Source organism: Paramormyrops kingsleyae, chromosome 25 (genome assembly GCF_048594095.1).
Source record: "Paramormyrops kingsleyae isolate MSU_618 chromosome 25, PKINGS_0.4, whole genome shotgun sequence".
NCBI lineage: Eukaryota > Metazoa > Chordata > Actinopteri > Osteoglossiformes > Mormyridae > Paramormyrops > Paramormyrops kingsleyae.
Genome location: NC_132821.1, coordinates 19,761,631 through 19,777,153, shown reverse-complemented (window position 1 = coordinate 19,777,153; position 15,523 = coordinate 19,761,631). Strand labels below are relative to the sequence as shown.

Genomic DNA, 15,523 nt, shown 5'->3' with positions numbered 1-15,523 from the left:
GTGTTACCTCACATTTAAAATGGCACTGTACAGGGCCTCCACGTGGCCACAGATCCCAGCACACCTCATCCTCGGAGTGTCAAGTGTGCGAAAATCACTTCACGGGGGCCATTCAATGTCCACCTGGGTTTATGATCTGACCGGAGAAACAGACAAGCCAGCAATGAGCAGCTGAGCCTGGCAAGCCTGACCAGCCCTAAACACACCTGAACACGCCTGAACACCAAAACATCCATGAACAGCTCCGAGTTTTCGTCCACTTCCATTGGCCTCCCCTGCTTCTTTGCCAAAGAGCAGCATCTATTGGTAGCAATGGGAAACTACATTTATTACCTCTTGAGTTAAGCAGAGAAAAAACACACAGGGCACAAAAGGTTGTTTTTATAATTCATCAACAAAAACTGGTAACATAAATGCTCAATTAAAAAGCTACGATGAAAATCTGTGCAAAAGCAATTTATAAACAATCCACGCAGAGCGGAGCCCATTATTACAGATACACACAGTGGGACTCTGGGAAGGGCATGTGGCTCACAGACACCCACCATCCGGAAAAGTTCTTCTAGAAAATTCATCTTGGCCAAGCACAGAGGAATCAGCAATAAATTAAAGCTTGAGTTTGACCCGGCGTGGATGTCCAAGTGCAGCGGCGAGTCCAGTCCAATGGGTCATGCAGAGAGAGTGGAACCCCCTGTGGATGGACACCTCCCTGACGATGCCCAGAGATGACTGCTGGTTCATGTTATGGGACTCGCTAATGATGGCCAACTGATTCTTCATGAACCAATTGCTGTATTTTCTGACACCACTAGATGGTGGTCTCTATTTAAAAAAGGGCTCAATTCATGCCCCAAAGCAAACCTAAGAGTTCCATCTAGAGTAGCCAAAAAATACAGAAAGTGGTTTATGAAGCTTCATTTGCCCATCACTAGGACTCACACACCCCACACGCACACTGACAGAAGCCCAGGCCTGAGGGGGCAGTGCCAGAACCTGGGGGCGGGGCTAGTCTCCAGGCATGCTCTGTAGGTAGGTGAGGATGTGCTGGATTTTGAGCAATCGCTCTCGAAGAGACAGCAGGGACAGCATGGATAACTGGTAGCGTGGGTCCACGGGCAGCACTGCCAGCAGCCACCAGCAGCAGGCCGGCCCGTCCGCCGTGGCCTGAGGACGCAGCAAACCGGGTCGGCGGGCAAAGTATCATTAAGTGCATCATACTTTCACATCTCCCCCCAGCCCTTGGGGGGGGACATACCTGGATGTTAGGCTCCCGTTCCGGCATGGGTCCGAAATGCTGCAGGATCTGACGCTGGAAGTGGTTATTCAGGTTCTGGAACCAAGCCTGAGCCTGCTCATACACCTGGTCATGCAGCACCTGCAGCTCGGACAGCTCCGGGCCATTTTGGACCTGACAGCAGCACCAGGTTCCCATCAGCCATGCAAAGCTACTCACTGGGTCTCACCAGAAAATGAACAATTAACCCAAAGCTACAGCCCATCCCGTCGATGGTCTATGTGGTCACGGTCTATGACCTTTCACCACTCCGCCACCTAGTGTCCAGGATGGAAGAGCACTTCACCTTGACATCCTCCAAGTACTTGATGTCAGCAATGCAGTAGCCGTCCCTCATGCTGCGGCTGAGCACACGGAAGCGACTCCTGCCCACCGCGTCCACCACCGAACGGCCGTCCGGCAGAAAGTGGACGCTGCGGATGTGCAGCATGCAGCCGTAGTCAACATAGCTGGAGGATGGAAGAGAGAGAAAGAGTGAGAGAGAGACAGATAGGAAGTCGGAGACAAACAGAGAGACTGACAGAGAAATAAGGACAAAGAGACGGACAGCGAGAGGGAGAGACTGACAGATGGAGAGAGAAAGACAGAGAAAGACAGTCAGGAATAGAACGACAGGTAACCCTTTCTGGGCGTCGTTGAGGCACATGGCAAACTGGCGGGTTCCGGTCTCCATGCAGCGTCGGACCATGAGGCGGTAGCGTGGCTCGAACACATGCAGGGGGCAGGGCACCGTGGGGTACGCCACCGTGCACACGAACACCGGGACACTCCGGGTGAGGCTGAGGGGACAGAGAACCAAAAGCAGGTAAGTGCCTCATTTAATAACACGCTCAGTTCACAGCTGGGAAATGCCAGGGGTGTCCTGGAGGGGGGGGGGCTCACTCGGAAAGCTCCTGGGTCTCCTCCGCATGGAGCTTCTGCCTGTCCAGCTTCTCCACAGGCAGGTATTTCTGGATGACATCATCCAGCAGCTGTGTCAGCGGGTATTTCCTGGATGCCAGGTACTGAGGGGGGGGAGAGGGAGGGTGTAGCATGGCAGGTGGGACCCGAGCATGGGTTTGAGTGCATGAAGATCCAGGATGTGGCGGGGGGCTGACCTGCTTCAGGCTATGCTTACACAGGGGGCACTGGGGGGAGTGGTCCAGGCATCGCTCCAGGCAGCTCCTGCAGAAGGTGTGGCCACAGGGCGTGGACACTGGTCTGTAGAACAGCCTATGGCAAGAGGGGTGGGGTGAAGTCAGCATCTGCGCCACACCCCTCAGAAATTGGAGGAGGAGGGGGGCACTTTTCACCTCATGCAGAGCGAGCACTCAAAGTCGGAGGCCTCGACCAGGTGAACAGGGACTGCTCTGTGGGGGACGGACCCTGGGAGGCGGCAGGAAGCAGAGATATGAGGGGCAGGGGAAGAGGATGGTGAGACACAAATGAGCACCTACATGGCGTCTGTTAAACATTTTTAAAAACAGGTTTATCATTTCATGTTCACTTTTAATAGATGTCTCATCCCAGGGGACATGCCGGGCCCCGCCTCCCTGAACACCATTCCCCGCTGATGCCTGTCCTACCCTGGGGATCACACAGGGCCCCGCCTCCCTGAACACCATTCCACACGGATGCCCGTCCTACCCTGGGGATCACTCAGGGCCCCATCTCCCTGAACACCATTCCACGCCGATGCCCGTCCTACCCTGGGGATCACACAGGGCCCCGCCTCCCTGAACACCATTCCCCGCCGATGCCTGTCCTACCCTGGGGATCACACAGGGCCCCGCCTCCCTGAACACCATTCCCCGCCGATGCCTGTCCTACCCTGGGGATCACACAGGGCCCCGCCTCCCTGAACACCATTCCCCAATGATGCCTGTCCTACCCTGGGGATCACACAGGCCCTGTCTCCCTGAACACCATTCCCCAATGATTCCTGTCCTACCCTGGGGGTCCCACAGGGCCCCGCCTCCCTGAACACCATTCCCCAATGATGCCTGTCCTACCCTGGGGGTCCCACAGGGCCCCGCCTCCCTGAACACCATTCCCCAATTATGCCTGTCCTACCCTGGGGGTCCCACAGGGCCCCGCCTCCCTGAACACCATTCCCCAATGATGCCTGTCCTACCCTGGGGATCACACAGGGCCCCGCCTCCCTGAACACCATTCCCCAATGATGCCTGTCCTACCCTGGGGGTCCCACAGGGCCCCGCCTCCCTGAACACCATTCCCCAATGATGCCTGTCCTACCCTGGGGGTCCCACAGGGCCCCGCGTCCCTGAACACCATTCCCCAATGATGCCTGACCTACCCTGGGGGTCCCACAGGGCCCCGCCTCCCTGAACACCATTCCCCAATTATGCCTGTCCTACCCTGGGGGTCCCACAGGGCCCCGCCTCCCTGAACACCATTCCCCAATGATGCCTGTCCTACCCTGGGGGTCCCACAGGGCCCCGCCTCCCTGAACACCATTCCCCAATGATGCCTGTCCTACCCTGGGGATCACACAGGGCCCCGCCTCCCTGAACACCATTCCCCAATGATGCCTGTCCTACCCTGGGGGTCCCACAGGGCCCCGCCTCCCTGAATACCATTCCCCGCTGGTACACCAGGGCCCCACCTTCTTTATTCTGGTGCATGTTGCCCTCCTGGGGGATGGGGGTGTGTCCACTGTCAGAGGCCAACAGCTTCCGCTTCAGTTGGGTCCCCTTGTCCTGGTCTCCCAGCTGGGGAGCTGACCGAACCCGCTTTAGGCCGTCTGGAGCCCCAGGGCCTCCACTGCCTGCCCACATGGACTGGGCTCGCTTTAGGGCGGGCTGCTCTGTTCCCTGTGGAGAGGGAGAAGGCGATGAGAAGCCAGGGGCCCAACCCTGGCTCCTACAGGCCATACCTCTGTACGGCCTCAGATTTCAGGGGAGGCATCCACTCCAATTTGTACCTCTGCATGCTGTTCAACAGCGGCCTCACCATGGGCGGTGCGCACCAGGGCCTTGGCACGTGTGTAAGGGAGCACACTCACAGTGGCCTGGTGAAGGCTGGCCTCCATGTCACAGCAAGACGGGGACAGTCGATCACACAGGATCTGCAGGGAGACAGCAGGTATGTGTGTGTGTCTGTGTGTGTGAGGCTACTTATGGATCCCAGGCAGCCATGATTCTCAGACCCAGTTACGGGCCAGTTCTGGGAATCGGGGCCTCTGTTCTAAGAATACAGTGTCACTTACACAAGTAAACCTTACACTGCACTTTCCAAAAAGTCACCATGATGGTGTTCCGTCCCCATTCAGTCACAGTATCCGATTTCTTGGCCCAGGATTCCCAAGCCAGGATCACGTGGGAACCTGTGAAGGAGCAGCTGACGCCATCTCTGTACGCTTCTGACCCTCACCTCCGCCACTTTCCTCCTAGCTGGCATGAAATCAGCATCCAGCAGGAGGCAGTGTAGGAACACCTGCAGGGAGTCGTCCACCTGACCCATCTCCTGCAGGATTCGAGCCTTCTGGAAGTAACCCTGGTGGAGCAAGATGTCAGAGTGTGCAAGCTGGAAACAGTCCTCGCACCAGTGAAACTCACTGGCGCCCCCTATCTGAAGGGCTGTCACTGACTTCCAGCTGGAACAGATCTAAAGGAGGTTAGCAGTAGATATTCCCTGAAGTGTCTACATCAGGGGTCTCCAACTCCGGTCCTGGAGAGCTACCGTCCAGTAGGTTTTCTATCCTACCTGGCTTATGATGAGCCACACCTGTTCTCAGGTAAATACCAGGAGCAGGTGTGGCTCATCAGAAGCCAAGTGGGACAGAAAACCTACTGGATAGTACCTCTCCAGGACCGGAGTTGGAGACCCCTGGTCTACATTATCAGTAAATACACTGGCCCCCCACCAGGCGTCACATTCCAGCTGAACTGCGAGGCATCTTTGCAGCTCAATCACACACTCACACCCGGTTCCGTGACCTACCTGGGTCCAGCCTGCCGACCTCAGCGCCACCACCGCCACATCCTCCAGAGCCAGGGGGTACTGCTTCAGACCCTCGTAGACCTCAGCCCTACAGGCCAGTGCCACCACGTCGCTGGGGTCTGCAGAGGGTCTCAGGGAACACATGGTGGCCTCTGTGAGCTCAGCACTCAGCCAAGCCAGAGTATAAAACTACATACCTGACAAACTCTCGGTCAGACAACAGAACTTTGATTAAACCTAATGAAGTGGAGCAGATGAGCGGCTTCTGTCAAGACCCGAAATATCTCACTCTCTCTTACTGCCTAAAAACCCACTCCCTCCATTAGAACCACTGCTTCAGGAAGCTCCCTAACTGGCTTCCCCTTGCGGCCAGACAGAACCCGGCTGTGTGGCCTGTATGGAAGGCATCTTGGGACAGCACAGGTACCGTGACTGCACGGTAAGAGGCGATGACACGGTCACATGGTGCTCTGAAACGGCAGACTCCCCCTAAACGAGTGTGCTAACTGCCCAAAGCATGGTGCATCGTCCCAGAATCACTCGCACAAATCGGTATGTTTAAAAGGTCCAGATGTTCTTGAAGGGGAAACAATTCGACATGAATAAGCAGCGGAAGAGCAGCTTGAAACACAAGGCAGGTGGTTTATTAGCAAAGACTGGAGTAGAGCTCAGAACCCAGACAGTTCAGGGAATAGATGATACTTGTACTGACACGACCTGACATGACCTGGCCGCATGACAGGAGAACCCCTGCAATACCTACAGAGGCCTTTGAGATCATGTGACAATATATGTGGTTTTTAGCTGCTTTCCAAGGTGCACCAAAGCCCTTCCTCAAAGTCTGACACAGCCCTGGTAATACACTCTTAAGTAAAAAAACACCCTGCTTCTAACAGTAGACTTACTTCCAGCCACACACAGCTGGAGTCCTAAAGTTCCCCATGAAACTTACTGAACACAATTCCAGGGAGTCGCGTCCTCTAACCTTACAGGACGTCAAACGCTCTTAAAAAAACGCTCCTGACCTGCCTTACACAACGCGCGCCCGGTGCGCATGCGCCGCGCTCACGTTGTATAATGGGGTCATAAAAGGCATGGATGGGGGCTGCATTTCACCTGCTCATCGCTATGCATTAAATGCCTGTGACGGGATGGCTGCATGCGATGCATGATGCAATGCATTACAAAACAAACCAATTCCCGCAACAAACTTTTCCTGTTGAATAAAGTTTGAAAGGAGTAAATGAACTGAAAGATCTCACCTGACTTTAACAACTTATTGACGAGCGTCAGAGCTCCTCGGAACCGTTTCCTCCTGGTCAGATCTTCCACCTCTCTCACACATCTGTATCTCTCCATGTCTTCGGGAAACCACTTTCGAAGCACGCCGTTTAGAATCACATTTGGCTTCGGCTCCTCCGACAGCTTCTGACCGCACGCTTTGCACTTGCTAAAAAGCTCCTGGTCCAAGCAGCGCTTACAGAAGGAGTGTCCACATGCCACCGTCACGGGCTCGCCGAGAAAGTCGCGGCAGCCGGGGCAGCTGAACGGATCGAGGTCGGTGACCGCTTCCTGCGCCGGTGCCTCTACGGGCTTCTTGCTGAAGTTCCGCAGGATGCAGTCTACCAAAGCGGCCAGCCGCTCCGGCCGCACTGATCCGTCGCTGAATGCCATGGAGAAGACGTCCAGCGTCTCCTTGAGGAGGGCATCGACTCTTTGGAGTATGAGTGTCGGATGATGATGAGCGTCACCCCCGTCCCACTCGGAGTCCGGAGCTAAAACGGGTGCTATGAAGAAGCCGGCATTCGGGACCGGGGCTGTCATACTGCAAAAGCCGTGCAGGCTTTTTTGTCGGAGGATTGCTGTCAGGGCAGCATTCCTGAACGCCATGCACGGATCCGCACTGCCACCCCTCCGGTATATAAAGTGACGTGACGTGGCCGCGACGGCGGGTCTCCATTGGCCGGGAGCCGCGTTACAAAACCCCTGTTCGGGAGTTTCATAACAGCCCGGGTCTCGAAGAGCTGCTCCGAAAGCAATGGAAGAGGTTCGCTGGAAACTTTTTATACAGCTGAGCGTCAGCTCCCACCCCAGCCGCGCTTTCAGAGGAGCTGTTTCTGAAGCGCTCCTTCGAAAGACTGTCTATTTGGTCATGTGTTCTTCAAATACTAATGTTCAAAACGACACACGCAGCTTTTGAATAAAATAGTGGGCATTTGTGTGGCACGTTGACAACGTAAAAAAAAGTTCCATGAAGTCACGTCTAATGCAGGGTCATAAAAGGCTGGGACACCTTGGGCAGCACAGTAGTGACAAAGACACATTAGTAACATTAGTGACTATAAGAAGCTGTCCTCAGTGCCACTCGCTATCAAAAGAGCCACTCCGAGGCATGGTGTCACGGTTGTTAGCACTATTGTCTCATACCGTTGGGACCTGGGTTTGAGCCTCTGCCACGGTTCCATGTGTGTGGAGTTTGCATGTTCTCCTGTGTCGTAATTGGGTTTCCTCTGGGTACTCCGGTTTCCCCCACAGTCCAAAAACATACTGAGGCTGATTGGAGTTACCAAACTGCTTGTACGCGAGAGGTAATGGTGTTGTTCCCTGCTTTGATCCTGAATAGGACAAGCAGTTATGGAAAATGTAGCCATGGAAAAAAATTAAGAGACCACTCTATATTTTTAAACAAATCTGCATTTTAAAATTGTGGTTTAATTGTGGTTCTACTGGCTGAAGACAGCAGTACACAAGAACAAGGTGAAGCAGGAGACACTGGGAACGACCAGAAACCAGCCAGGTAAAGGGTGGAAGCGACATTCTAATGCCAGAGATGACCATTAACTTATTTGACAGTTTCTCATGAATCATAGGATGACATCAAGTGACCTTTAAAAGGGAATGGGAAACATTAAGTGTAGGTGTGAGGTGTACTGCTAAGACTGTGCGTATCCGGCTCCTAGAAGCAGGACTAAATATATTATTCACAGACGCACACCCATAAATTGAGAAATGAGTGAAACAAAAAATTGTGCTGCGGTCTCTTAATTTTTTCTGCAGCTGTAGATGGATTAACAGGGTTAGGTGTGAAACCCACTAAAAATAATCTAGAGCAGGGGTGGCCAATCTTATCCGCCAAGGGCCGGTGTGTATACAGGTTTTTGGGATAGCCTGTAGGTCAGCTGTTCAAACCCAGGTGTGAGGACCCATCAGCCAATCAGTCCTCTAATTAGTAATCTGATTATGGAGTGTCTGCAAAAACCTGCACACACAGCAGGCCTTTCATTTGTGTTAAATTCAAAGAGATGCTATACAGTAAGGTGCAGATGCTTGGTCTAAGGAAGCAGTCAGTGACGCAACGTATGCACCTCCTCACAGCAGGTGATGCGACGTATGCACCTCCTCACAACACAGGTTTCACGGGTGATGCACCTCCCCACAGCAGGTGATGTGACCTATGCACCCCCTCACAGCACAGGTTTCCTGAGTGATGCTGCCACCGGCTTCTCAGGTGACACTGTGTACGCACCTCCTCACAGTGGGTGGCGCTGCACATGCACCTCCTCACAGGACCGGATATTTTCTGGGCACTCAAAGTACTTGCAGCCCAAGTGAGTCTGCAGCAATAGAGTCTGGTGTTACGGTGACACCTAATGGCCAAAGATGATATTGCTTATCCGGAATGTAATACATAATTTATTATTAATAATAATACATTTTATTTATAGTGCCCTATACGTCACAGGATCTCAAAGTGCTACAAGTAAAAAAAAAAAAAAAAAAAAAAAAACAATTTAAAAGTAAACCATTTTAAAACCTCTAAGTTAGGGAACCAAAGGTTTTGTTAAAAAGAAATGTCTTAAGACGCTTTTTGAAACAGTCAGTGGGTTGTGGTGCCCTCAGGAAGTCAGGGAGGGCATTCCACAGGCGTGGAGCAGCAACACATAAAGCCCTATCTCCCATAGCCTTCAGATTGGTTCTGAGTATGTGGGGGAGGTTTGAGTGTGTAGAACGAAGGGAACGTAGCGCGCGTTGTGGGTTGATAAATTCTTTGAGGTGGGGTGGTGGGGGGTATGGCATGTCCAATGATGCATTGATGTGTAAGAAGGCAAACCTTATATTTAATCCTGGCGGAGACGGAAAGCCAATGAAGTGAGTGGAGGATTAATTTTACATTAATGGTCGGTAACGTTACTAGTAATTCGTAGGGAGCCATCTGAGCCAATAGCACTTTTGACGGGGACGATAAGCGCCGCGCTGTCACGCCATCCCCCGGTCTACAGCTTTTACCCTGATTTATCCATGATTGTAACGGGCTGTATCAGTAGCGCGTGCTGTAAATATACTTGGAGGTGTCTGCACACTATTTATGTAGAATAGTACGACCAGTACGGGTAATAGTCAATGTGGCGCACTAAGCGCGCATTACCGCCGGCGCCCCCCCATCTGGCGCCCCCTCAGAAGGTGGTGCCCCTGCAGGCGGCCGCCTATAGGATTGACCGGCCCTGAGTACGCCAACACGGAGAACACAAAGTCGGATTACGTATAATTTTGTATACAGACAGACGTCACTCGGCTGGACTTTTTACAGCTGTAGGAAAACTGAACCGGATCGGTATTCATTATCAAATCCACCTGTTCGGAAAATTCAACACTCACAATAATTAAAAGTGCAATGGGTCTAGCGATATCTGAACCATTATCGGAACAGGCATGTCCTAATATGGCAAAACAAGCTGAATAATGCCATTGTGTTTTTTCCTTTTTCTTGCAGATGTGTTGTGCTCGGACGGTTTCGTTCTTCTGCCCTTGTTCTCATCGATCCCTGTTATTTTCCTGCCACCCTCTCTTTTCCTTCCTCAGGTCGCCATATGTTTGCGCATAGGGTGAATTCAGGCGGGCGCACCTGGGTCCACGAAAACAATGCGGCTCGCAAACATCCAGTGAAGCAGCTAAACTCGGAGCATTTTTCAGCCAAGGCCACCCGCATCTTACGCCGCATATACGGCAGGTTATTTCGATACTGCGGACGCAGCACAGCTGCTTCCTAGACGACCGCTTTACTGGTCGTGGGGTGCTGAGGATCGGAATTCACGGAAGTGCAAGTAGCCTACTAGGAAAAAGTAATAGCAGTAACCGTGCTAAACAAGCAGCAGCAACTGCTGCTATTACTACCACTGTTATCAATATTCATTGATTATTATTAACAATTGTTGTTGGTAATAGTAGTAGGTAACGGTGACGTCCGGTGCGTGACCCGCTTGCAGCCCGACGGAGCTGATCAAGCTGCCCGGCGGAGCTGATCAAGCTGCCCGGCCTTTAGGCATCGTGTGGGTTCATGTTTGCATCCGCTGTATGGTTACTAGTCCTACCCGGTGTCTGACCAGGGGCGGAGGAGGGGTCTCACAGCACGGGGGGAGGGTCCCCATCAGTAAAATTACGACCTGGGGGTTCTCTGTAAAAAAAAGTCGCGAATTTTCCTGATCGTTTATTATCAAAAGGGCCTGTAAGTTGAGGCCTGTCTCTGTCCACTTCATGTCCGTGTGACACCCCTGTCAATCCCCCTTTGATATTCTCCCTGTCTCTCATCAAAAACCTAACTGGTGGTGAAGCTGGGATCATAAAAGTATGACAAACATTTTGGGGATCGCAGTAATGTCCTCACCATTTCCGAGGAGGCCTCCAGAACAGTGAGCGATCCAGTGGGCGTGCAGTGGTTAACGAACGAGGCGAAATTGCCCAGCCGCCCGAAAGCACATTTGGTGGAGATCAGTTCAAAGCGCTTCGCTCAAAAGTGGAAGTGAATTCAGAGCCAGAGCCAGCCTGTGGGAGCGAATGTGGTCTCCCACGCAGTGCAAAGCCGCCGGGTTAAGCAGCCATTCCTGGCTTTGACTTTTCTCCTTTCACCAACAGATGCTCACGCTGCTGGTCACTGTCACACGCAGCTGCTTTCACGGACCTTTGCTGCACCAGTGTGGACACGGTGGCAAATGGTGCTTATCAGCAATTGGTCCCCTGACCAGCAGGGGGCGATGTTGGATAGTTTTGCAAACAAAGCGGTAACTTCTCTCACTATTGCTCCTGCTGATGACGGTTATAGGCCTTCAGCACGGTGATGAAGGTGAGGAAGATGACAGATTACAGGGGAGACCAGGCTGGCCGACCTCTTCCATGCCAGAGGAAGCGAAAACAACATTTACATTAAAACATTTACAACCGATCCTGCATATTAAAACAAGACTAATTTCAAAGCCAGGATAATATCAGAATCACTAATCTTGGAGTGTGCTTCCCTTCCTGGGAATTGTTAAATTTGAAAACCTGATCATCTATTTGGTATCTGTTTCCCCACCCCCTCATACACATATTTATCATACGTAGCAGAACCACCTAAAGAACACGCAGTGCTCAAAGCGGACGGGTGAGCCAAGGGGAAGAGGGAACAGTAGTACTCCCTGGCGGGGATGGGGGGGGGACAGCAGCTGGAGAGGAGCAGGTAATGATCGGGGGGGGGGTTACATTCTCATGGCTCCTGCTTTGAAGATAAGGTTGGGGGGGGGGGGGGGCGCTACACATGATGCAGACCATCTGCCTGTGGACTGGCTCAGTTTGCAAATGCGGGGGGGGGTGGTGGCCCCCCATTAAAGAAGAGAACCAGGGACCCAGAGCCATGTTTGAATAAGCACTGAGACAGACACATACACGCTAAGGTTTATTCGATTTAATAGTGCATTTCATATTGAAAATTGGTCATGGAAAAAAGATAAATTTCATCTCTAGAATAACATTTGCAATGGAAAAAGTACAAAAATGAGGTATAAATATATGTAAATATATTTTAAATTAATTAATGTCATGCGTGGTGATTCTGGTTCAGTACAAACGTTAGACCACACAGATTAGTTGTGTTCAAGCGAGCAGCATCTCACCCAGGGGGAGGTCTACTTCATGTTAAGTGACTCAGGCCGCAGAACAATCCGGAACACCGCACACATCCACGTTTACAGTAAAACCTGTAGAAATCCCTCCTTTATAAAAGGAGCCCTTCCTCACCTTTAAATACTTTTATCTTCTTTTTACATTAGCCTCCGCAGAGGCCCCCTAAGCACCCTTTAGTCGGCAGTAACACGCACGGCTCTCGTCCAGCGGCCCAGGCCGTCGCAGCTCTGGGACCTGCTTTAAAAGTCTCACCCACGTATTGCGGTCCCTGCAGGTCTGTCTCCACAAGCCTCCACTTAACTGTTCTCCCCTCTCTCGGACAATCCTAACTGTCCTCCTCCTCCCGCAGCCTGTCCTCCTGCTTCTCCACCTCCTCAGACTCTCATCCTCTCCCCCTCCTCCCTCAGCACCATGGGAATACAGACATCCTAGCTTCCACTCTTGCACTCGTTTCTCAGAAGCAGCATAAGCCCCTGCAGGGGAGGAGCCTGTAGTCCCCCCTCCCCAGTGGGGGAGGAGCCTGCAGAACCACTATGCCCCTCCCCCTCCACCCACCAGAAAGCAGGCTGAGGTCCAGGTCAGCCAGGGCCCCTTCTGTGTCTATTTGTTCAGGGCCCCGGTGAAGGAATCCCGGATATGCGCCACTTTCGAGGCACAGCGGTGTCCAAACACCTTGTTGTACCACTCAGGGAAGTGCCCTCTAGAGGTGAAAGAGAGAACAACATGAGCTTTTAACTACAGCTCTCAGAAAGAACCAGAAAGGCGGCTCGAGGTGTCACGGGGCCCCCGCCTCCCTCACCTGCAGTCCATCCTGCTCAGGTAGGTGAGCCGGGTTTGGCCAGACCCACAGGGCTCCATGAAGTAGCGAGACACCAGCACATTGGCCCGCACTCCCCGCAGTGCCACCCCTGGGTGGTCTACGGAGGCGCACGCCAGAGCGCAGGCACCCCTGGGGAGGTCCGTCACCCACGTCCTGTTTCAAACACAGGGCATGTGACCAGCTGCCAGTTAAATGCAGCTTCACCAGCACAGCAACAGCAACTCTGGTCAACCTGGTGTCATTTTAGTGTATGATCCAGACTATTATCTGTTTACACTGAACCCTCCCGGTCCAGATGTCCGCTTACCTGAGCACCACGTGGTCACGGGGGGGCCGCGGCGCCATGCTATCCTGCACATACTGGTAGAGCTCGGTCCGCGAGTCCAACACCTCCAGCACCCGACTCTCCAGCAGGTCCTCGTCCCAGAGATGGCGCTCCCGCAGGAGGCGGGTCAGCACCTCCTCGGGCGTCGCCAGCACCTCTGTACTCGCCTTCCAGAGACGCAGGGGGAAGTCGTCCTGAACCTGGGGGCCCGGGTGGGGTGGTCAGTGTTGGGGTGAAGGACCCACTTCCATAAAAGTTCAAACCGGAAGCTTCTAGATAAACAGGACGCTGGTCCGGAATTGTGCAAGACACTCATGCGCCAACACTGTAACACTCCGGAACTGGGACACAAAGCATTCGTGGTTGGATTTAGGAGAAGGAGGGTGGAGGGCTCTGTAGGGAAGTGTGAGAAAGGGAGGGGGCCAGGCCAAGAGGAAACGCTGCACATAGTGGGACACACCTTCTTGTAAGCCAGTGCCACCTGCTGTTCGGGGGTGAAACAGCTATCATAGCCACGGAACTTGTCCTTGGCTTCTCTGAGGAGGTTGTCCAGGGCGTCGCGTAGGTACAGCCCCTCTGCGCTTTCTTCCAGGTCATCCAGACCAGCAGGGGGCAGACCCTGCTCTTTGTATGAGTCCCACCAGAAGCCTTTCTCCTCTGGGATCTGCAACATAAGCGTTATAAAATATGGTTGATCTCAGAAACTAGAAAAAAAAATAGCCAAATGAGACCTTTCTGCTTAGTTTCCTTAAACAGCGCATGATGTCATTAACGGAACAGGCTGATTCATCTTAACCAGTCAGAATGAAACAATTTGGCTTGAATTGATTCTTTGTTCATGGAGGGAGCGGTTACTGACTGCAGGGGAGGCTGGCGATGGCTCTGACTGGGGGTTTATTCACAGGAACCATCCCAGGAAAGGTGCTGCCCACAGGCAGACAGGGTCATGAAATCACCCAGAAAGCCCCCTGAGTTTCCATCTGATCTGCGCTGGCTTCACGCGTGTAACAGTGGATTTAACGGAAAAACGTGTCCACGTTGTTCCGTCCCCCGTCATTTCCTAGGCAACCACACACACCTGGAAGAGCCTCCGGCACTCGGAGATCATGTGGGCCAGGCCCCGCGTGGCTGCCTGGTTCTCCTTCAGGTCCCTCTGGTCCGGCTTGCCCAGGTTCTGTTTGCGGTGCATCACCCTGTGGGAACCAGACGTGGTCTGTCACAATGACTGCAGGCAGAACCGACTGAGTCGGAACCTGCACACAGGGAATCTGAGCTGGTGCTGGAGCAGATCCTGGGCACTTGTGCCCGGCGGGCCCCACCCAGCACGGTGGTAACCGAGCAACAGCCACCCCCCTACCAACCTGCGTAATGGTGCCACACTCTGAGGGAGCATAATACGTAAATTTGCTCAGGAGTGGTGCGAGGGACACTTACAGCCACAAGGGGGCGTTAGGAACCAGACTAATGCTGGGGGAGGGGCCTGTACCTAGGGGAGGGGCCTGTACCTAGGGGAGGAGCTGTCCCGCCGCGAGGCGCTGAGGTGGAAGAGCGATGGCGCCAGGCACACGGCCAGGTTGGTGCACGTCATCTGGTTCTGGGGGGCGGCGGCGGCCACATCGCTGAGGAAGCAGAGCAGCGCCTCCAGCGCCTGCCGGTTCTCGTCGGGCAAAAGTAGAGTGGCGGCTCTGGCGGCCTGCAGCTGCTGCTCTCTGGGGACGCCTGGGGGGGGCGGGGTAATGTTAGGGCGTTGCGGCAAGGCGGTGTGAAACACCAATCAGGAATGCAAAGCTTTCGCGAAAGGAAGGAAAAACAAGCGAATGACTGAATGCGAGCCACCACGTCGGGGGACTGGCATTTCCTGCCCCGCACCGCGCCCCCCCACCCCCACAGGCGCCACAACGACGCAGACTCACACTGGTAAATCTGCAGGAAGGTCTCAGACAGCTTGCTAGTGAGCAGGGGCTCCGGAAGGTCCCGGAAGTACTGCTTCAGCATGTCGGCCACGTCGTAGGCAGACTGGCCCTCGTAGTTCACCCCGTCGGGGCTCACCTCGTTCATCTCCCTCAGCGCCTGGATCCGCGACTTCACGCCAGACTTCCTGAACAGGCCCACCTATAGGGGGCGATGGGGAGCATCAGGCAGATGCCAGCCAGTGGGCAGTGGGGGCAGGACCAAGACGCAGGGGGTGGTGGCAGCGGATCCAAGA

General features: G+C 53.5%; 2 protein-coding genes across 7 annotated transcripts in view; both read right to left on the bottom strand.

Moving 5' to 3' along the window:
* Nucleotides 1–303: 303 nt before the first annotated feature.
* LOC111853607 (LON peptidase N-terminal domain and RING finger protein 1-like) lies at nucleotides 304–7,868 on the bottom strand. 2 transcript variants are annotated; one of them, XM_023830708.2, is made up of 12 exons: nucleotides 6,499–7,864; nucleotides 5,237–5,355; nucleotides 4,667–4,789; nucleotides 4,218–4,361; nucleotides 3,900–4,107; nucleotides 2,587–2,659; nucleotides 2,392–2,506; nucleotides 2,177–2,298; nucleotides 1,915–2,073; nucleotides 1,581–1,743; nucleotides 1,256–1,408; nucleotides 304–1,164 (listed from the first exon to the last, which is right to left on the bottom strand). In XM_023830708.2, exons 1-12 carry the CDS (start codon nucleotides 7,124–7,126, stop codon nucleotides 1,006–1,008), a joined length of 2,166 nt encoding a protein of 721 aa, XP_023686476.2. In that variant the 5' UTR covers nucleotides 7,127–7,864; the 3' UTR covers nucleotides 304–1,005. The 2 variants fall into 2 exon arrangements, with proteins under 2 accessions (XP_023686476.2, XP_072563057.1); XM_072706956.1 differs by having other exon boundaries at nucleotides 1,581–2,073; nucleotides 6,499–7,868.
* A 4,064-nt stretch (nucleotides 7,869–11,932) lies between these two features.
* Nucleotides 11,933–15,523, bottom strand: part of dlc1 (DLC1 Rho GTPase activating protein) — a 35,979-nt gene continuing 32,388 nt past the window's right edge. For all 5 annotated transcript variants that reach the window (XM_023830711.2, XM_023830712.2, XM_023830714.2 and 2 more), the window contains 7 exons: nucleotides 15,231–15,429; nucleotides 14,823–15,036; nucleotides 14,396–14,510; nucleotides 13,778–13,981; nucleotides 13,300–13,517; nucleotides 12,972–13,145; nucleotides 11,933–12,872 (listed from right to left, as the gene is read on the bottom strand). In XM_023830711.2, the coding sequence (XP_023686479.2) occupies nucleotides 12,773–12,872; nucleotides 12,972–13,145; nucleotides 13,300–13,517; nucleotides 13,778–13,981; nucleotides 14,396–14,510; nucleotides 14,823–15,036; nucleotides 15,231–15,429 (1,224 nt within the window). In that variant the 3' untranslated portion in view covers nucleotides 11,933–12,772. The remainder of the gene's footprint in view (nucleotides 12,873–12,971; nucleotides 13,146–13,299; nucleotides 13,518–13,777; nucleotides 13,982–14,395; nucleotides 14,511–14,822; nucleotides 15,037–15,230; nucleotides 15,430–15,523) is intronic.

Excerpts from the sequence above, each read along its gene's own strand:
- LOC111853607 (XM_072706956.1), bottom strand. The coding sequence starts at position 7,126 with ATGGCGTTCAGGAATGCTGCCCTGACAGCAATCCTCCGACAAAAAAGC. Across the intron at positions 4,108-4,217 it reads CTGTTGAACAGCATGCAGAG|GGAACAGAGCAGCCCGCCCT; the intron begins GTACAAATTGGA and ends CCCTCTCCACAG. Across the intron at positions 1,165-1,255 it reads AACGGGAGCCTAACATCCAG|GCCACGGCGGACGGGCCGGC; the intron begins GTATGTCCCCCC and ends CTGCGTCCTCAG.